Here is a 22,882-nt window from a genome sequence, read left to right as displayed (position 1 = left end):
GATATGAGCATGTCCGTCTGTCCGTCTGTCTGTCTGTCTGTCCGTCTGTCTGTCTGTTTCTACGCGAACTAGTCTCTCCGTTTTAAAGCTATCGTCTTGAAACTTTGCACACACCCTTCTTTCCTTTGCACGCAGTATATAAGTCGGAACGGCCCGGATCGGCCGACTATATCCTATAGCTGCCATATAACTGATTGATCGGAAATGGTATAACTTTGGTGTTTTCAAAGTTAGAGAGTTCAAATTTGACACGAACGCTATGTTTGGCAAAACATTACGACATGCCAAATTTCATAAGGATCGGCCGACTATATCTTATAGCTGCCATATAACTGAACTATCGGAAATGACCCAACTTTCGTTTTTTGAAGATAGAAAGCTGGAACTTGGTACAGATTATATTTTTGGTCAGTTTATCCGACCTACCAAATTTCATAACGATCGGCCGACTATATCCTATAGCTGCCATATAACTGAACGATCGGAGATGGTATTTGGTAGAAATACCAACTTTGGTATGTTTGAAGATAGAAGTTTGCGACTTTTTTTAGATTTTGTATTGTAATAAATTGGATTATATATTCATATTCCCATAAGGAGCGGCCAACTATATCCGATGTTTGCGATATATATCCGGTTTTAACTGCAAGGGTATATACACTTCGGCTCCGCCCGAAGTTAGCTTTCCTTTCTTGTTTTATTGCTCTGTTTATTACAGAAACTGTAAAACTGTAAAAATTTAAGTTAAACTTTTTTTATGACTGTCCGAGCACACACTCATAAGGCCCGCGACCATGGCGACGGATGAAAAAGGAATAAAATCAAAATAAAAGGAAAAAAGGAAGAATCATACATAAAAGTATGAGTTTTGGATTGTTTTTGAACCTATGAACATATTACTAAAAAAATATTATATTTCCATTTTCAGGGACTGAGCAAGCTTTTTTTGTATAAGCTGTTTAAGGTAAAACAAGAAAGGAAAGCTAACTTCGGGCGAAGCCGAAGTTTATATACCCTTGCAGCTAAAACCGGATATATATCGCAAACATCGGATATAGTTGGCCGATCCTTATGAAATTTGGTAGGTTGGATCAACTGACCAAAAATATAATCTGTACCAAGTTCCAGCTTTCTATCTTCAAAAACACGAAAGTTGGGTCATTTCCGATCGTTCAGTTATATGGCAGCTATAAAATATAGTCGGCCGATCCTAATGAAATTTGGTAGGTTGGATTAACTGTCCAAAAATATAATCTGTACCAAGTTCAGCTTTCTATCTTCAAAAACACGAAAGTTGGGTAATTTCCGATCGTTCAGTTATATGGCAGCTATAGGATATAGTCGGCCGATCCCTAAGAAATTTGGCATGTCGTATTATTTTGCCAAAAATAGCTCTCATGTCAAATTTGAACTCTCTAACTCTAAAAAAACCAAAGTTATACTATTTCCGATCATTCAGTTATATGGCAGCTATAGGATATAGTCGGCCGATCCGGGCCGTTCCGACTTATATACTGCGTGCAAAGGAAAGAAGAGGGTGTGCAAAGTTTCAAGATGATAGCTTTAAAACTGAGAGACTAGTTCGCGTAGAAACAGACAGACAGACGGACAGACAGACAGACAGACGGACAGACGGACATGCTCATATCAACTCAGGAGGTGATCCTGATCAAGAATATATATACTTTATAGGGTCGGAGATGTCTCCTTCACTGCGTTGCACACTTTTGGACAAAATTATAATACCCTCTGCAAGGGTATAAAAAAGCCGATATTATTGGTGAGGAAAACGCCTACTTGTACCGCACATCGGACGAGGCGTTGCCAAAGATGCTGAAGGAGGAGGGCGTCAATGCCGTGTACAAGGTCTGGTGGCCCTGTCGTTGCTGTGCTCCTTGATTCTAGGTAGGATTCATTAAAGTATTAAATCTTTGACTTTATTAAAATCCCTTTCATCTGAAGGCTGGATGGACAAACAGGAATGGCAGACAAACAACCAGGCAGGAATGTGACTTGGGTGTTCCGTGCCACCACATTCACGCTGCTGGCCCACTTTCTGCTGACCTACACGCAACTGGATCCCTACATCGGCATGAGCATCATTGGCCTTTCCATGATGCCGACAGCTAGCTTATGGCCTCTGGTGCCGCTTATCGTGCCCGAACTTGCCACAGCTTATGGCTTGTAATTGGCTTAATGACATATGTAAATGTAAGCAGATTTTTAAGGGGTTATATACAGCTGTGATTGATTAAAAAATCGATTTTTTTTATTGCATATTCTTTAAGTAAATACTGTTGATAATACTTGCACAAAAATTTATAACGATCGGAGCATTAGAACCGAAGTTGCAGCTTTTTATAGCGCACTGCCTGCATATAAAACTTAAACAAACTTGAAACTTTAAACGCGATTAACTCAGAAACTTTTTTTTGGGAAATTACCTTTGCGGTGGACACGATTACTAAAAAACTACTAATCCGATCAACACTTATTTGTTATGATTTTAGCTAGTCCGTGAACGCGGGATTTTCAATTTTTTTGAAAACTCCTTTTTTAAAGCATAAAAATCGAAAATCTTATACCTTGAAAAAGTCAATTTTTTGTTAATCAAAATTTTTAAAAATCCTTTGTTCACGGACTAGACAATACAATATACTAACTAAATTTTTTTGAATTTTGGTTTTCGGATGAACCGTTTTTGGGATATCATGTCCACCGCAAGACACCATCGAAAAAAGACGAACCGGGAATTCGGCTATAACATTTTTATTATGTAATATTTTTTTATACCCTTGCAGGGGGTATGATAATTTTATATATATAGCTGCCATATAACTGATTGATCGGAAATTGTATAACTTTGACGTTTTTAAAGTTACAGAGTTCAAGTTTGACATGAGAGCATTTTTTGGCAAAACATTACGACATGCCAAATTTCATAAGGATCGGCCGACTATATCTTATAGCTGCTATATAACTGAACGATCGGAAATGACGCAACTTTCGTGTTTTTGAAGATAGAAAGGTGAAATTTAGTACAGATTCTATTTTTGGTCAGTTGATCCAACCTACCAAATTTCATTAGGATCGGCCGACTATATCCTATAGCTGCCATATAACTGAACGATCGGAAATGACCCAACTTTCGTGTTTTTGAAGATAGAAAGCTGGAACTTGGTACAGATTATATTTTTGGTCAGTTAATCCGACATGCCAAATTTCATAAGGATCGGCCGACTATATCCTATAGCTGCCATATAACTGAACGATCGGAAATGACCAAACTTTCGTGTTTTTGAAGATAGAAAGCTGAAACTTAGTACAGATCAGTTTTTTTTTGATCAGTTGATCCAACCTACCAAATTTCATTAGGATCGGCCGACTATATAGCTTCCATATAACTGAACGATCGGAAATGGTTTTTGGTAGAAATACCAACTTAGGTATTGTTAAAGATAGAAGTTTGGGACTTGTTTTAAATTTTTTATTATAATAAATTGGGTTATATTATCATATTCTCATAAGGATCGGCCAACTATATCCGATGTTTGCGATATATATCCGGTTTTAACTGCAAGGGTATATCAACTTCGGCTCCGCCCGAAGTTAGCGTTCCTTTCTTGTTTACTCTTTAATTATTCTTATCATTATGTATGTATGTCACTCGACATTTATATTATTTTATAAGATTTAAGCCAATTCAGAAGAGCTTTCGATCTAAGTTCTTCTGTATTATCTCTGTACTATTCTGTATTGGATATATCCGGTTCTCGTAGAGTACAAGGGTGTATTTTATTCGTGTAAATGTATGTAACATAGAGCAGGAATCATTTCCGAGCCCATAAGGTATATATTGTCCGATTTTTGGAGGAGATATACCCATATATGTATATATAATTTCCCATACAAACGGGATACAATTTTGAACAAGATTTCTAAGACTATAAGAGATGGAACAATCAGATTTGGAGAACTTTTGAAGGATTTATACTTTTTATTTTCCTTCTCTCCTAAATTGCTTTAGTTGCTTTCTCCTATAAGTTAAAGTGTGTATAACAATGGTGCCCAAGCTCAGCCTACGGCAGATCAAACTCCAATACCAGTGCACAACATCACCAATACAGTTACAACCATTTTTTTTCCTGTGGATGCACTGAAAAATAAAATTATAGTAATATTTATAAGGGGTTTCAAATAAATATCATTATAATAAAAAATAAATTTTATTATAGCAATTAGAAATAGTATCTTTATATTTTAAACCAGCTTATTATTATACTATGCCAATTTATGCATAACTTTTTACTAGAGCTGGAAAAACATCGATGTTGGCCACAATCGATGTTGTCGAAGTTTTGGGATAAAAACATCGATTTTAATCGATTATCGAAAAAAAACGAATATTTTTTTTGCCGTTTAAATTTATATTATTTAATTGAGATCATAAAGGAAACTGTTTTTGTTCAAAAATAACAACTTATTAACTATATTTGGTTTGAGAGAACTACGCTCACTAATGACTAGACCAGCTTTGCTGAAGATCCTCTCGGACGCCGTGGAGGATGCTGGAACGCAAAAGTATTGCTTTGCTAAGCTTTTTAAAGCTTCCATGGAATCTGGGCATGTCTATAAAAAATAACCATTAGATTTAAAAGGATATATTGTAAAATTTCAAACCTTGTAGAACTCTAGCGGCTCGACGTTCTCCGGAGAATTTGGGGCCTCCAAATACTGCCTTAGAGCTTTAATAGCGTCTGTCCTGGTCGACTTCGATTTAACAGCCACTTTTTGCTGTAGGAACGTACATTTTTTCTTTTCCGGTTCTGGATTTGGTGGTGTTGGAGGATCGTGCTGTGTTTTGGACAATGTGTTGAACAACTCATTTTCTAAAACCTTAGCAGCTTGGTCTGCATTTGATTGAGACAGAAAACCATCTTTTTTGAACCTTGAGTCCAGAATAGTTGCCACTCTTCTGTTCTTGCTTCATAATGGGCGAAACGCTCTGGCATACGAGCCGTTAGAAAATCGAAAATTGATTTCCCCTCTGTAGTTTTAATTTTTGGCTTATGACAGGAATATGACAGGAATTAATATCGATATTGAATCGTTATTTTCTTGCGAAATAGACCTTGTAGCGTGCTCAAAAGGCTCCAAAATGTTTGCAAAGTCTTCTAAAATAAAGATGTCCTCTGCTGAGAACGGCTGTGGGGCTTTTGGTGTGATCAGAAGCACTGTTGAAATGTGGTCATTTGTGGCTAATATGCGCTGCACCATGTAAAGAGCAGAGTTCCAGCGGGTGGGAACCTCTTGGACTAAGCTATATGCTTTTTTAGAACCTCGGGCCTGCTTTAACTTTTCAAAGCAATCGTGCTGCTTTTAAAAAAAGACACTATACGTTTACATTTTGATATGGACGGAATCACCATTGGGAGCTTTAGCACTTCCTGGACCAGCAGATTAATAGTATGTGCGAAGCATGGCAAGTGCCTTAACTCCAAATTTCTACAGGCCTTTACCATGCTCGAGTCATTATCAGTGACAATAGTTGTCACTTTTCTAAGTAAATCCCACTCGGCTAATACGATTTTTAAAGAAGCCGCTATTGTATCGGCTGAATGGCTTGTTGGAGTTATCAACTTATCCGTTGATAAAACTGCCGATTGGAGATCAAATTTGGATGAAATAAAGTGAACAGTCAGTGTTATATACCCTTCATTGGCTTTTGACGTCCAGCAATCCGTTGTAATGCCAACGTGCTCCACTTGATTTAAAACGTCTTGGAGTTTGATTCTTAAGGCCTCGTATTCGCTTTTAAGGGTAACGTTACGAATATGCGTTTTGGTTGGCAGCTTATACATCGTATTCAAGGTTTTTACCAGGTCTATAAAACCTGGATCCGATACTATACTAAATGGTTGCACATCTTTGGCTATCATTTTTAAAACAGCTTTGTCGATTGCAGTCTTCCGCGCAGAGCCATTTTCATATTGCTTCGTTTTGTTTAGGAATTTGTCCATACATGGCGACAGCGAACTGGGATTGTTTTGCACACTGTCTAAATGATGAGCAGTATTTAAGTGCTGCATTAAATTACTAGTATTTCCCGAAGTCTTATAGACTTTACCACATTTCAAACAAGACGCTGTTTGATTTGACCCTTTTTTGAAAAATTGCCATACCTTTGATATTTCCTTTTTTGTCCATATGCGGAGCGCTCCGAACTAGAAGAGTTAACGGACTCCCAAATTTATACCGCAAAGGTGTGTTTCCGGAGCGCTCCGAAAATGGAGCGAAAAAGGAGTCCCAATGTAGCACCTCTTCGGAGCGTTTGCGGAGCCCTCCGAAGCAAAGAATAAAAAGGGCTCCTAAAGTCGCATCGTCTCGGAGCGTTTTCGGTGCTTTTCTTTGCTGCTCTTCTATTTTGCATCTGTTTCTCGTGCAATCTTCCGTGCGTTTTGTTTTCTTTTCTTTTTGTGCGTTTTGTTCTTCTTTTATGCAAGTTAGTCAGTGCAAATTTTCGATTCCACGTGGAAATTTTTAAAATTTATTGATTGTTTTGTGTTTACACAAATTGTTAAAAATGTCCAAACGAAGACTCGTAGAAAAACAATCGAATAGAATAATAGCTTCGTTAACTGACAACAGCAACGTTCGAAATGAAACAATCATTGAAGCAAGCGGGGATTTATTGACAAATAATATTGTTTCAGACCCCGTTTTCACCATAGAAAGTGCTGAAGGGGTAAATTTCAGCGATAGCTCGGGCGCAGAAGATGAGGAGTACGAAAGAGTAGACGATTGCGACTCAAAAGGATTCTCGTCAAAACTAAAGGAAGAGTTAGCATAGTGGTCAATATTATTTAGTATTTCAGGATCTGCCATTAATGGGCTTTTACAAATTTTACGTCGCTATGGCTGTGAGTTAAGTGCCGACTATCGATGCCTTAAAAAACTCCAAGGCAAGTGCCTAGCGTTGTGATGGGAAGTGGAAGCTATGTTCATTACGGTGTCAATGATTGCTTAACAGATTTCTTTGAAAAAAATACATTTCCAAAAAAAACCATAAGGCTTAATGTCAATGTAGATGGACTATCTTTATATAAAAGTTCAAAGCAGCAAGTGTGGCCTATTTTAATTAATGTGAACAATACTTCCCCAGTGCTTCTTGCGGGTGCTTTTTTGGGTGATAGCAAGCCTCCAAACGTTGATGACTTTGTTTCAGACTTCGTTTCGGAAATGAAAGAATTATTTCAAAATGGGTTTACTTATAAATCGGAAAATTTTGAAGTGCAAATAAGAGCATTCATTTGTGATGCACCGTATATGCACCGTTCGTATATGCTTGGTGTCAAAGGTCATTTCGGTTATTTCAGTTGCGTTAAGTGTCACCAGCGGGGTGAAGCTTACAAAAATAGAATTATTTTCAAGCCTGAAATATCGCCGTTACGTACTGACGAGGAATTTCGAGCAAAAAAAAACACAAACTATCACAAGATTAATGGCGCATTAAAAATTGAAGAGTTGCCAATAAATATAGTTGACACATTCGCGTTTGACTATATGCATGGCTAAAAGAAAAAGGTCAAGACTATTCACTCACAACAGAAAAAGCAGTACTTCTCAATGAAAACTTATTATCATTGAAAAATAGCATGGGAAAAGAGTTTAACAGGAAACCCAGAAATACTTCAGAACTAGAGCGATGGAAAGCGACTGAATTTCGGCAATTTTTTTTGTATACCGGTCCAAAAGTATGTATTGATGGCACGTATTGACAAGAGCACGTTGTGAACATTTTCTGCAGTTAAGCGTTGGCATTCGTATACTTCTTAGTCCAGAACATTGTATTACGAAAAATGCGTGTGCCAAAGCACTGCTTTACAGCTTTGTCGATTTATTGACCACTCATTACAGTCCCATTTTTTTTAAATATAATTTCCACTGCTTGCTACATCTCTCTGACGAGGGTCTTTTATATAGAGTTACATTAGATTCTTTTAGCGCATTTAAATTTGAGAGCTTCTTATATAAAGTGAAACAAATGGTTAAAAACGGAACAAACGTAAGCAGCCAAATTTGTAATCGCATTGTTGAAATCAGCGTTAACTGTCCAAAGAGAACACAACTTTTCAGTTCTATTTTAAAAAAAGATTCGCGTGGTAATATAATTTCAATTCAGGCAAATACACTTTTCTATTCTATACATTTTCCTAATAATTTTTATACCCTTGCAGAGGGTATTATAATTTTGTCCAAAAGTGTGCAACGCAGTGAAGGAGACATCTCCGACCCTATAAAGTGTATATATTCTTGATCAGGATCACCTCCTGAGTTGATATGAGCATGTCCGTCTGTCCGTCTGTCCGTCTGACCGTCTGTCCGTCTGTCTGTTTCTACGCAAACTAGTCTCTCAGTTTTAAAGCTATCGACTTGAAACTTTGCACACACCCTTCTTTCTTTTGCACGCAGTATATAAGTCGGAACGGTCCGGATCGGCCGACTATATCCTATAGCTGCCATATAACTGAATGATCGGAAATGGTATAACTTCGGTGTTTTTAGAGTTAGAGAGAGTTAGAGAGAGAGAGAGAGTAGAGTTCAAATTTCACATGAGAGCTATTTTTGGCAAAAAATTACGACATGCCAAATTTCGTAAGGATCGGCCGACTATATCTTATAGCTGCCATATAACTGAACGATCGGAAGATAGAAGTTTGGGACTTTTTTTAGATTTTGTATTGTAATAAATTGGATTATATATTCATATTCCCATAAGGAGCGGCCAACTATATCCGATGTTTGCGATATATATCCGGTTTTAACTGCAAGGGTATATACACTTCGGCTCCGCCCGAAGTTAGCTTTCCTTTCTTGTTATATGGTGGGATCACACATTTTTAAAATAAAATTAATCGAGCAAGGAACAAACTGCTTAGTTGTTTGTCAAACCAAGTATTAAATCTAGAAGATTTTTTTTACGAGCCATTAAAGTCCAGTTTGGTACATTTATTTTGTTCACAGTCACTTATGTTAAGTGACGAAAATTGTACACATAGCGTTTCAAAAATTGAAAAAAAAATATTACCCCTTAGCAACAATAGGTTACTTATTTTTGCTGCAGTAATTCATCATCATGAATAAATTCACCGAACTTTTTATGTACGACACTGATAAGGACAACATCATGTCAAATAAATTACCCACAACATCAAAATTCAATGGTAAGTGTATCATATATGTATATTATATTACACTGCCGCTCACTTGAATAGCCCACCCAATACATTCATATTAAAGCTGCAATAACTCACAAAATAAAAATTTCAAAACACAGTCTTGTTTATTTATTAAACTATGTTTATATATGTAATAAAAATTAATGCAGGTTGTTTAACAAGAATAACAAAAAAAAATAATAATTCAAAAAAGTAACAAAGTTTTAACTGAAAATTTGGCTCACTTGAATAGCACATTCTACAAGAACTTCATATTCTGATGATTTTTTCGGAAGAATTAATTATATTTATAATGTAATTAATGAATTAGAAGCTTTCTTGACATTTTTTCTTAAAATTAGTAATGAGTGGATCCGCCACGATTATGGATGACTTCAAATATCCTGCTGGGTAAAGAGTCGTACAAACTCTTAAGGTAGTCCAGAGAAAATTGTTGACCAGGCCGCTTGGATGGCATTATTGAGATCATTCTTATTATTATATTGCTTTCCGGACTCATAAACCTTTCTTGCTAACCATCCCCAAACATTTTCGATTATATTTAAGTCGGGCGAATAAGGTGGCCAATGTAATGTTGACACGTTTTCTTTATCAAGCCATGATTTTACGATCCTTGCCGTGTGTATTGGGGCATTGTCTTGCTAAAACTTCCATTCCTGGCTTCCAAACAAGTTTTTTGCCTCAGGAAGGGCCTTCTCTAGAACTCCTTTATATGCTGTTGCATTCATTCTTGATGTTAAGAATTGCAGTTGGAGTGTGCCGTAGTAGGAAATCGCTCCCCATACCATTACACCACCTTCTCGACTGTGCATTTTTTTAAGAATGTGTTCCTATTTACGCAAATTATGGAAATAAAAGTTATTTCCATCGGGCCCCTCAAGGTTAAACTTTTTTTTGCCCTAAAAAACGACTCGATACCACTCTCGATTGAGAGACATGTTAGCTCGGCAAAAGACAAGGCGTTGGGCCTTTCAAGATGCGTTTAACGGTGGTTTTTTTTGTAATTTACGACGCTTCAGAAAGAACGCGTTTAACTGTGGCCAAGCTAGCCTTCACACCGGATTTTTCCTTAATTTTTGCAGCAGAGTCATGGAAATTGGATGCATGCCTCAAAATAGCTCTCCTGTCCGCTGGCGTAACTGGCGATAATACAAGCAAATGCGCTATTCAAGTGAGCCGAAAAATTCGCGCTTTTTTAGTTAATCCAAAAGGGAATCGCCTATTACAAACAAAGGGATCGACAAAATACGCGAAGTTTTTGGTTTTCTTTAGAAAACAAGTATAACAAAGAAAAAAAAACAAAAAATATACACTTATGTACAGTAAACTATGAGATTAATGCTTTTTTGTATTAAAAAGTATGATGGGCTATTCAAGTGAGCGGCAGTGTATATGGTACGTATAATCCATAATTACCATTTCTTGCTTTTAAGATGACCAAGAGAATATGCCATTAAATGATTCTCATAGAAGTTTGGAACCCAATAGTAACTCGACGAGACTTGAACACACTGGTAAGATAGTTAATGATATTAATTAAAATTTAAATAATATAGTATGTATAATCGTTCCCTTTTACAGATTTGCTGCAAGAAATTTTAAAAAATACCATCGAAATTAAAAACACATTAAAAGGTTTGCTTCACTTTGTTTAAAAAACTTATTTATTTAAAGAAATATAACTTATGAACTTCATTTCTTTCAGACTTAACCCATCGAGTTGAAAAGCTCGAAGATGATAATAAAAAAAATGCACTCTCGCCAACTGACAGAGCTGTAGGGATGTCGGAAATATATCAAAATATCGATATATCGATATATTTTCTCTTAAAAAAATATTATTATCGTGATATTTTTTGGGCAAAAATAGTCGATAATAATATTTTTGAGTTGGTGTTCTCCGATATTTGTTGCGAAAGAAAGGAAATGCAGGTTTACTTGAGTATGCCATTTTGTAGTTGGGAGACAAATCCGTTGGAATTCTGGAACTCACAAATTTCAACGATGCCGATGCTAGCGAAGGTTGCTTTAAGTTTTCTTATCACGCCTGGAAGTTCGGTTCCATCTGAACGGTTGGCTTCTGCCATTAAATGTATTGTCTGTGACTCCCGTAGTCGAATGACAGACCAGCATATAACCGAAAGAGTTTTTTTTAAATCATTGAAGAAAGATTTATTTTGTAATTAAGAGTAATTAAGAGCATTAAATAAGAGAATTAAGTAATTAGAATTATTAAGTACATATTCCATGAATTCCATGAAACTTTTTTTTTTTGTATTAAGTTTTTTTTATAAATAAATTTGAATACAATGTCCTTAATAATTTTGTTATTTTTTATTTCAAAGAACTTAAATAAAAGTTGCTTGAGAGTGGGTATAAATATTTGTTGTTTTTTCAATTCACTTTTTAAATAAAAAAATATGTCTTATTTGCAGTTCATGGCGGATAAAAACACATATTAAAACCTTTTTTTAAATTTAAAAATAACCTTTTTTCAAATTTAGCTGACTATAAAAAATATCGAAAATACTCGATATATCGATTTTTTTGGGTGATATTTCTGAATATTATCGATTGATATTTTTTTCACAGCAAATATCATCAATACGATATTTTTTCAAAAACCAACAACCCTACAGAGCTGACAATGACAAAAAAGTTGATAACGCCAAAAAAAGAAACGCCCATTCTGCAAAGTCCGTTTAAAACAGTCGAGGCGTTTGAGAAGCTCGAGGAAGAATTAAAAAAATCGCCTGAGCTTAGCGACAGACTTCAAAATGAAATTATCCGGCAAGAGGCAAGCGATCCGTGAAAATTTATTCGAATAATATGGCGCAAAATTTTGAATGACGACGTCGCATTTTGAATGACGACTCCTGGAAAGGGACACCGAAAAAGAAAGCTATTGATGTGATGGCAATCACCAACGCATTTATGGGAGCCTTCAACATAAAATTTGTAGGAGCAAACAAAGAATCTGGTCGAGCCAGGGCAAAATGGTTTCAGACGGCAAAAGAACGGAATTTAAATAAACTTAACAGAAAATGTTCATTACTAATTAAATTATTTATAATTCCTATATAAGCAGGGAGCATTTTGAGAAACCGTAGGGACTCCTCTACGGAGTATTTTAGGTGCACAAGAAGGACTCCTCTACGGAGCATTTTAGGTGCACAAACACAATCCCAAAGTACTCCGTCTAGGTTATCTTCGGATGATTTTAGGACTCCTTTTCTTAATAATTGGAAGCGGCTGCGGCTTATCTAAGGGAGCATTCTGGGACTCCGAAATTACTTATTCTAGGAGTCCGCAGGGCACACTGTTTTCATATATTTTGAAATGGCACTTTTCTCCCAAAAACATGCTCTTACGGACACTTTTAGGAGCGTCCCTAGGGGGCTTTGCGCACCGCACAGGGAGTCCTAACGTTTATTCAAGTGCAAGTTTATTCGCACACTAACATATACATATACATACATGTGTACGCATTTTGCATAAAATTATGTATATTTCAGCTAACTTACTTTTAATGAACTTGTCCATAACGCAAGCACTTTGCCACCAACACCACCAATATTGTTTACTATAAAATCACTATAAATTCAAGTAAAATAGATTAGTTTTTGTAAAAATTGCGCAAAAATTTCTTCTCTGCTTACCACGCTTTCTGTTTTTCACTTGCAAGTGACGATAATCGATGTTTCCAGAAAACAATCGATGTTAAAACAAGAAAGGAAAGCTAACTTCGGGCGGAGCCGAAGTTGATATACCCTTGCAGTTAAAACCGGATATATATCGCAAACATCGGATATAGTTGGCCGATCCTTATGGGAATATGAATATATAATCCAATTTATTACAATACAAAATCTAAAAAAAGTCCCAAACTTCTATCTTCAAAAATACGAAAGTTGATATTTCTACCAAATACCATTTCCGATCGTTCAGTTATATGGCAGCTATAGGATATAATCGGCCGATCCTAATGAAATTTGGTAGGTCGGATTAACTGACCAAAAATAGAATCTGTACCAAGTTCCAGCTTTCTATCTTCAAAAACACGAAAGTTGGGTCATTTCCGATCGTTCAGTTATATGGCAGCTATAGGATATAGTCGGCCGATCCTTACGAAATTTGGCATGTCGTTTTATTTTGCCAAAAATAGCTCTCATGTCAAATTTGAACTCTCTAACTCTAAAAACACCAAAGTTATACCATTTCCGATCAATCAGTTATATGGCAGCTATATGATATAGTCGGCCGATCCGGGCCGTTCCGACTTATATACTGCGTGCAAAGGAAAGAAGGGTGTGTGCAAAGTTTCAAGTCGATAGCTTTAAAACTGAGAGACTAGTTTGCGTAGAAACAGACAGACGGACAGACAGACGGACAGACGGACAGACGGACAGACGGACATGCTCATATCAACTCAGGAGGTGATCCTGATCAAGAATATATATACTTTATAGGGTCGGAGATGTCTCCTTCACTGCGTTGCACACTTTTGGACAAAATTATAATACCCTCTGCAAGGGTATAATAAATGCATCCTTTTTTTTTAAGTAATCCATAGATTTATGAAAAAATTAAAAATAAAAGAATTTAAAAGACAGAAATAAATATCGAAGAAGAAGACGATAAAAAGGCAGACCACAGAGACGATAAATCAAATATATTGCATTTAAAACGATAACCACAGAATTCGTGAGATATAAGTTAGAATAACACAAAGTTTAAAAAAATGGGATAATAATTATAAATAAAAGGTTTTTTTTTCCCTCTCAGCTTGTAAGGGTATGTTGAAGGTTTTCAAGAAAAAATAAAAGTATATATGAAACCGACCATTTGAACCCGTTTGTCTTTTTCAAAGAGTCCAACGTATTGAAAAAAAAATATATAAAAAAAAATTAAAGTAATTCAACTCAAACCAGAAGGGCAGACCGAGCCTAGAGTCAGTGGTATAATATTCTAATAAAAAATCAACAAATAAAAAAAATAAAATATAAAAACAAAAAGAAGCCAGAACGTGAGATTTAACGATACCAGTATAGACTACAATGACACACCACAACAGTCCAAAGTTTTGAATAAAAAATAAAAATATAAATTGAATGAGAAAATAAAATTCAAGAAAAATAAAAATAAGGAAAATTCAAGAAAAAAAGAAAAAAAAAATAAAATAAAAAGCGAGAAGTCAACGGTTTGGAGGTCCGTTGACTACTGATTTGGAATGAAGGAAATCCGCCTTTTATACTCTTTTTGGGGCCTCCATCAGGGCCTACTAGTCTCGATAGCAGTCTCGATTGTAGGCAAGTGGCATCTTTCGATTATTCGAAGGGTTGCAACATGAAGAGCTGCTTTGTAACTCTGGAACCAGGCTGTCAAAATGGTAATGTTTGTGAGATATGTGTTACTTGTGAAAAAAAAATAATTAAAAGTGAAGACGTAAGTTGAAGAAGGTGTTTAATAGGGATGTCGGAAATATATCAAAATATCAATATATCGATATATTTTCTCTTAAAAAAATGTTATTATCGGAATATTTTTTGGGCAAAAATAGTCGATAATAATATTTTTGAGTTGGTATTTCCGATATTTCATGTTTGGTCACTCTTAAGCCAGAAATTGGCATTAAGTTATCTTATCACGCCTGGAAGTACGGTTCCATCTGAACGGTTGGCTTCTGCCATTAAATCAGAGGTCGGCACGGCCCACTATAGGCCGGATGACCACTTTTTCTGGCCAAAAACCCATTTTTCGAAAGTTCTTATAATTAAGATTTTATGATGTCATTATATTAGTATAATATCAGACTTCAATATTACGTAACAGAAATTTTGACAGAGCCACGCTCCGTTAAGTTATCGGTTTTCAAAAACAGCTGTTCGGAGTGTCGTGATCACGTGTGCTTGTTATCGGAAAAAAGAGTCCATTTAAAGCTAATAAAAAAGGCACTAAACTTAGTAATTTATAAAAAAGTTGTTATGGCATCGAAAGGGAGTGATTTGTACTATATGTTTTCGATTCTCAAATGTTGATTTGTTTGGGATTGTCCCTGTAATTGAGTGTTTTTAACAGAGCTTTTGTGTGTGTTAATCAATAACAAAAACTAATGTTTAGTTAGAGATATAAACGGTCTTTGAGCTAGTTTGACCTTAATATTTATACTGGGTTGAAGGTAATTCAATTCTTGTTCATATGAATGTAATATTAAAGTGCCCTTTTGCGCACTTTCTGCGTAATTCACTTTTTAACGTTGCAACCTCAGGCTTGCCAACATGGAGTTTTTCGATGTTTGGAGATCTGCTGCGACCAAATGTGCGAAAGAGAATGCAATATTGGCTAGATACAAAGTTTCTATAGCTGGTTCTGTATTTGAAGCCGAGAAAAAGCAGTCGAAGCTAAAGTTTAAAGGACGTATTCCACAGATCATTATATATATCAGACCCTACAATATCATCGGTTAACCTAGCCAACTGTATCAAGCAACAAAACTGATAGCTTCTTCCAAAAGAAGTATTAGAATAGCTCCACAGTCCCTTAAGGAGCGCTGATGATCAGTATCAGTAAAATATTGAAGACGATCCACTTGAGTTCAGGGAAATGGAACTTGAGACCGAAGAAGATGTTGATTAGGTGAGCATGTGAAACAGTTTAGGTTATATTTTACCTTTCAGGCCTTTTTGAATAATAATTACTTTAAACGGTTTGGGCGTAGCAATTGTAGAAAACATGTCCATAGTTCCTGCCAGAAAGTGTCGGTGACACGCCTTTTTTTTAATACCTAAGCTTATGAAAAACCAAAATAAAAACACCAGACCTTAATATTATTTTTTCGTTTTTAAGTTATATTTTTTTGTTATCTACTTTTATATAACTTTGGAAGACATAAAATCTAGTTCAGCCCAGAGGAGGCGGTGCCACGCCTATTTTCTCAAAATATGTTCCTTAGCTTACTAAGAACCCAAATCAAAAAACAGAACCCAAATATTTTGTTTCGTTTAGAAGTTATTAATTTTGGCCAGAAAAAGTGGTCATCCGGCCTATAGTGCATGCCCCGAAACTCCTGCCACACCGGAAAGATGAGCTGGGTACTACGGACAGCCAAAACCTTTGAAGGAGTATCTAGCAAGGGTAGGGTGTCCATGTGGAGGTGTCCCAGCTGCGAGATCAGCTCCAGGAAGTCCTCCATTAGGTGCTCGTCGTAGAGATCGCTCTCTGGGATGCTCAGTTGGATTATGTTCACCTCCGCCTGGATCGTCATACGGGTTACGTCATAACCTTAAAAAACCTCATACAAAATTGTATTTGAGTCCGGTTGAAAACATATTATAAACATCGTCTGACCCCCGGACTCGAATATAATTTTTTATGAGGTTTTTTGAGAATATATCGTAACCCTGACATTCTGGAGTTTTTAAGACCTCGAATTCGAATTCAGCGACCCCGAAAACATACAGTAAACATGGTCTGACCCCCGGACTCGGATACAATTTTGTATGAGGTTTGAGGGTAAGAGGTTTTTTGAGGTTATGTCAGAACCCAGACGTGCTAGGGTTTTTTGGACCTCGGATTTAGATTCAGCGACCCCGAAAACATATAGTAAACATGGTCTGACCTCCAGACCCGAAAAAATATTTTTTTTTGTGTGGCTGTGTAATTAACACCACAAACGATCTCAAAACACTAGAATTACTTGTAAAATCCCAGCAAAACCTGCAAATACAGACAGTTTACATCTCTCCGACCAAAACTATCTCAAATCAAATACTAGAAAACACATTGCATAGACATCAAGTACCCTCATTAATCGAGGGGGACTTTAATGGTTGGCACCCAGCCTGGGACTTCTCTACCTCTAACCAAAGATTATAAAGTACATAGATGGGACATCAGGGCCCAAAACGGTCAACTTTTTTCGTCGAGCTTGTTGGTGAGGGGGGAACGCACATGCAAACGATTCTATTTTTAGAACTCTTTAAGGATGTTGTTCAAGCATTGAACACTATTTTTTATAGAAATTCTTAAGTTAGAGTTTCAAGGGATTGGACCCATGAAATACGAGTCAAACAGCATGGTTTAAAACCGATCCCCTGCAGCCTACACAAATATGTACTCAAGTGGTGCGCTTATCGCACTGGAGAAAGGGTCGCATAGCAGGTCAGCAGGTGCGTTGACAAGTAGTTCTAAATAGATTTAAGATTTTCATGTATCGTACTTATAAGAGAACTTTACGAAATAAAATCAGTTTCCATAAGGAGCTCATTGGAGTAAGACCTATTTATTTAGGGCTCCTCTTAACAGATGTAGTCTCATGTTCCTACCTACTTTTTAGAGGTTATTTAAAAAAAAATTTTTTGTTAGAAAAAATAATGCGATCGTTTCAATTTTCAAATATTTTTTTATAGGCATCATAAACTATTTGAAAATATTTTGTTTAATTTATTCTTGTGTAGCTTAATACACTTTATAGCATGCCAAAGTATGCATATAAAAAAAAAGGTAGGTCCCTGGCGCAGGTGATTTCGACTGCTAGAGTCATCCGAAACAAAAAATTAGAATAGATTATTGTTTTGTAAGCTTATGGCTCTGTCCCGTACTAGAATGAAATATTTTCATCAATAAAGAACAAAAAAAAAAATTGTTTTTAAATTTATCTTAAATTAATGATAAAAAACTAATCATTAAAAATAAATAATTCTAGTACGGGACAGAGGTGTTACTTTTAAGAATAACACATCCAAATTTCAGCTAGATCGGTACCATAGAATTTTGTGAATCACCTGCGCCGGTCACAAAAATGGCGTTCCGAGAAAAACGCGTTTAAAGTTTATACGCTACCGAGAAACTCATACTTTTCGGTATAGGTGCACTCTTGATTATGGGCTGTATCTCTGTCATTATTAAATATTTTTATTTGAAACTTAAACAGTACATTCTTAATAAACAGTACTTTCGAAATATGTGAAAAAAATCGATTTTTTCAACCTTACACATGAGACTACATCCTTAAATGTATCCGTCAACAAAAATGTGAGCCTATGAATGTATGTGTGACTGCTCGCACGACGGAGTAAAAATGTTTTGACTTCCAAATTTCAATTTCAATTTTTCGTTTCTGTTTTCGATGCGCCGATGGTGTAGTTGGTAGAACAAATAGTATTTTTAGACACCGCAGATCGAGACAGGGTGGTAGCGTAATGCATAGAGTAGTTACTCTATGTGTAACTTTTATGTGTTCAAATCCTCGTAAGGACTTTTCTTTCTTTTATGATTATTTATTTTTTATTTTTCTTTAATTTTACAATTGTAAAATTGTTTTATTCTTCCTTATGTCCCGCTAATAAAATGCTAATAAAATTTCAAGGGAGTCCTTCCGCCATTTTGTCATCCGACACGTCCGTCACTTATTTTTACAATAATTATAATAGAATGCAATTAAAAATAATAATAATAACGTAAAAATTAAAAAAAAAAGGTAAAAATGTATAAAAAGAATCATATAACTACAACTTTATCAAAATTAAGAAAAACCGGAAAAAAACCGCCGAAAAAACCGCCCGCTAATGTAGTCGACCCCAGGACCCCTCGAATAAGGACCTCGCACTATCCATCTAGGCTACCCTCGAAGTTGATTTCATGATACTTAAAATTGGTGTGAAAGGAGGCGCTAAAATCTATACCAAAAACAGAGTTGACGAGTAAGGATAGTAAAAGATATTTGTGATCTCTTTACTCTTACATTGGTTCGATTACAACGTTTCAAACTTTCATCGTTCCAAAGATGTTACGATCTAAAAATAGAATTTTCTCTCTCCCTATCTCATCTGCCAGCCGTTTGTCGTGGAACCCGCTCTCAAATGTTTTCATTATTACAGCGGGTTCCACGACGAAAAAATGAAAACATTTGAGAGCGGGTTCCATGACGCGGCCTACCAAAATGCCGTAGAACCCGCACTTATAGACATTTTTACAGCGGGTTCCACTACGAACTGAGACGATGTTAAGGTTATTTTACAATTTTGTATTTTTTTTTTATTGGATTATAAATTTAGAAAAACACATTTAAATAATAAAACAACAATATAAATGGATTTAAAATTAAAAAAAATGGACTTCCCGAGCGTGGTTTGAACTCGTTTTACTCGTGAACTCTTTTAATCCAAATTATTACAATACAAAATCTAAAAAAAGTCTCAAGCTTCTATCTTCAAAAGTACCAAAGTTGGTATTTCTACCAAAAACCATTTCCGATCGTTCAGTTATATGGCAGCTATAAGATATAGTCGGCCGATCGTTATGAAATTTGGTAGGTCGGATTAACTGACTAAGAATATAATCTGTACCAAGTTCCAGCTTTCTATCTTCAAAAACACGAAAGTTATACCATTTCCGATCAATCAGTTATATGGCAGCTATAGGATATAGTCGGCCGATCCGGGCCGTTCCGACTTATATACTGCGTGCAAAGAAAAGAAGGGTGTGTGCAAAGTTTCAAGTCGATAGCTTTAAAACTGAGAGACTAGTTCGCGTAGAAACAGACAGACAGACGGACAGACGGACAGATGGACATGCTCATATCAACTCAGGAGGTGATCCTGATCAAGAATATATACTTTATAGGGTCGGAGATGTCTCCTTCACTGCGTTGCACACTTTTGACCAAAATTATAATACCCTCTTCAAGGGTATAAAAAGGAAAATCGACTTCGGAAAGTCTACTCTACGTAGACTACCTCATAATGAAGTCAAAGAAGCACACATCACTCATCTCTCTTGACTTCTCAAGAGCCTTCGATCGAGTAGAAGTGCACACCATTACAAACTAACTCCAGGAGTGGAAAATAGGCCCTAAAATAATAAATTTCATAAAAAATTGTATGCTCAATAGAAAAATAATTGTCCGTGTAGGACCCCACATATCCAATTCTCATTCCCTACATAACGGTATCCCCCAAGGATCCCCTATGTATATCAGTTATACTATACTTAATAGCCTACAATAAACTAGCATATACTATAGCTTTACACAAAAACATTAAATTTAACGCATACTCCAACGATTTCTTCCTCATAATAAACTGCCAAGAAAACAGAAATAAAAACTTCAACTTAGACTACATTTTAAATTATTTAAACCTACATTAGACTACATTATTTATTTATAAACACCTGGTGCTCATACTCCGGAGCATCCCTTTCCCTAGCAAAGTGCAAACACCTACACATTTGCAAAAAAACGCAACTGCACTTGTACTATAACCTGCAACAACATTCAAATACCCACCGTCACCTCGCTTAAAATGGGTCGGAGGTTGGCGGTCGTACAATGCGGACGCACCGCAGCGGAGCTCCTTGTAAATTGTGAGTTTACCCGGTCGGGCTGCAAGATTAAGTGTAAACAAGACGTCAGGTGGGTATTGCGAGTCGCAAACTTTGCTCACCTGCTAAAGGCGGTAAGTTCCTTGAACGCTGGTGGCATCTGCTCCGATCCTGACTCCTAGGACAGGGGCGCAAGGGGTAAGCAGTGCCTCTCTTGGCTCGCCTCCGCTACGCTCTTCCTGTGGCTTCCTTTTTTCTTTTTCTTCCGCGGGAAAATCCGCGGCAAACACGCTGTGCTGGTAGAGGTTGTGGATCTCTATAGCAGCTGATCTACAGTGCTGGGCAACGAACGTCCGCCACGGACCTTCCCCCCCGGTAGAGGGCGCCAGCTAGCGTAAGCCGACGCCGGCAGAGGGCGCCTATACTAGCTCCTTCTCTCCCCTAGAGCTACGAGGAGCATACACCAAGGCGCGGCGCACGCATCACCAGCGCTGGACGCAAGTCGAGGGTGGTGACAACGGTGTTAAAGGTCCCGGAGCAGACTAAATGCCAACCCCACCGCCGCGGCGGTACACTCGTGAAACGGGGCACTGGCGACCGAGCAGGGGCGGTTTAACCCCCATCGTAGCTTCGATGGATGTCCCTCCTCTTCTTCGTCCCTCTCCCCCATCCAAATAAACCCACGCTGCGTCTGACCCACAATGGGCGGCGGCGTGGACTGCGTCTGCGCCACACTGGCCGGCAGCAATGATACCTGGCAGGAGGTATAAACTGCAAAAAACCTGGCAGCAGGTATACAATGCGACTTTTATTAAAACGGAATGGAAGAATTAAACGTAACTACTCCAGGTGGCACCCACAATACTGGAAATCCACCCGCGGGAACCCCCGCGGTCAGGGCAAGGATTCTGGAGGCCCTACCTTACGTTCCAAAACAAACTGCTCCACCGGCGGCACACTTGGCCGGTGACCAAGCTTTAGCTACAAGTGAGACCCTAGAGGAGCTCCAGGCGTTCGGGCGGGGTAACAAGATAAAGAGAACTCCCCCCAAGCAGACAGCAAGCGAACATACCCCGAAGAGGCATCGGGACGAGCTATCTCCGCCAGGAAATTCCCAACCGGGGAAAAAATCAAAAAGGCCGCGAACCCCCATCGATGAGATGGGTGCGATCCTGGAAGACCTTTTGGCTAAGGTGAACGACCAAAAGGTCTGAAGGATAAACCAGGCCATGAAGAACTCTTACGCGAGACTGAAGGAGTTGCAGAAGCTGCTGAGGGATCAGATCCTCACTGCCCCGAGCCAGGAAGGAAGGCCTAGGTGCGGTTGTAGCGGGGAAGCACCGGGAAGCACATCGACCACGCCGGCAAAGCCCTCGAGCGCTGCATATGTCGGAGGCTCCAGGAGGCAGTAATCCGCGCGGGAGATCTCTCCCCACTACAATACGGGTTCAGGGAACACCGCTCCACGGTCGACGCAATTTCCCTGGTCAAGAGGATAGCAGCCAAGGCAATCGAGGGGACCAGATGGGCGGGCGGAAGCAAGGAGTACTGCCTGATCGCAACTTTGGACATCAAAAATGCCTTTAATACTGCCAGATGGGATGCCATAGTGGAGGCGCTGCGAAATCTCCGTGTGCCGACTGGCATAGTGGAGGTCATAAGGTCGTACCTCAGCGACCGCACTATTAGGTATGAGACGACCTCAGGCATCAGAGAACACGCGGCCAGCTGCGGAGTCCCCCAAGGCTCAGTCTTAGACCCAGCCCTTTGGAACGTGATGTACGACGGAGTCCTCAGGCTAGAGCTCCCGGAACGGAAACACCTTGTCGGTTTCGCGGATGACATCGCGGTAGTGGTCGTCGCCAAGACCATCAAGGAAGCTGAGGAGCACTGCAATGCTGCAATCGTGAAGGTCATCGGCTGGCTCAATCAGGCAGGGCTAAGCCTTGCCCACCACAAGACAGAGGCTGTCCTGATTTCAAGCAGGAAGCGGGTGGAGACGGCCACAATCAATATAGGCGGACATGTGGTCACATCAACCAGGGCCATCAAGTATCTGGGAGTAACGCTGGACACGAGGCTTAGCTTCAGGGAGCACCTTGTAGAAGCAAATCGCAAGGCAGCGAATGTCGCCAGAGCACTATCGAGGATTATGCTCAATTGTAGGGGCCCGAAGCAAGGTCGGAGACTACTGCTTCAGACCGTCTGCAGCGTAACAATGCTATACGCAGCCCCAGTGTGGGCGGAGGCAGCCACAAAAAGGTCGTACACGAAAGGATAGACCAGCACTTACAGGCTCTGCGCCTTAAGGGTGTGCTCGG

At 38.1% G+C, this 22,882-nt stretch overlaps 1 protein-coding gene across 1 annotated transcript; it reads right to left on the bottom strand.

Moving 5' to 3' along the window:
• Positions 1-4,434: 4,434 nt before the first annotated feature.
• LOC138925630 (uncharacterized) lies at positions 4,435-16,503 on the bottom strand. Its single transcript, XM_070276483.1, has 3 exons — positions 16,223-16,503; positions 4,681-4,984; positions 4,435-4,629 (listed from the first exon to the last, which is right to left on the bottom strand). Exons 1-3 carry the CDS (start codon positions 16,501-16,503, stop codon positions 4,435-4,437), a joined length of 780 nt encoding a protein of 259 aa, XP_070132584.1.
• Positions 16,504-22,882: the final 6,379 nt, after the last annotated feature.

This window comes from Drosophila bipectinata, chromosome XR, assembly GCF_030179905.1.
Source record: "Drosophila bipectinata strain 14024-0381.07 chromosome XR, DbipHiC1v2, whole genome shotgun sequence".
Lineage (NCBI taxonomy): Eukaryota > Metazoa > Arthropoda > Insecta > Diptera > Drosophilidae > Drosophila > Drosophila bipectinata.
The sequence above is the reverse complement of the archived record's forward strand: the minus strand, read 5'-3'. Positions and strand labels throughout refer to the sequence as shown.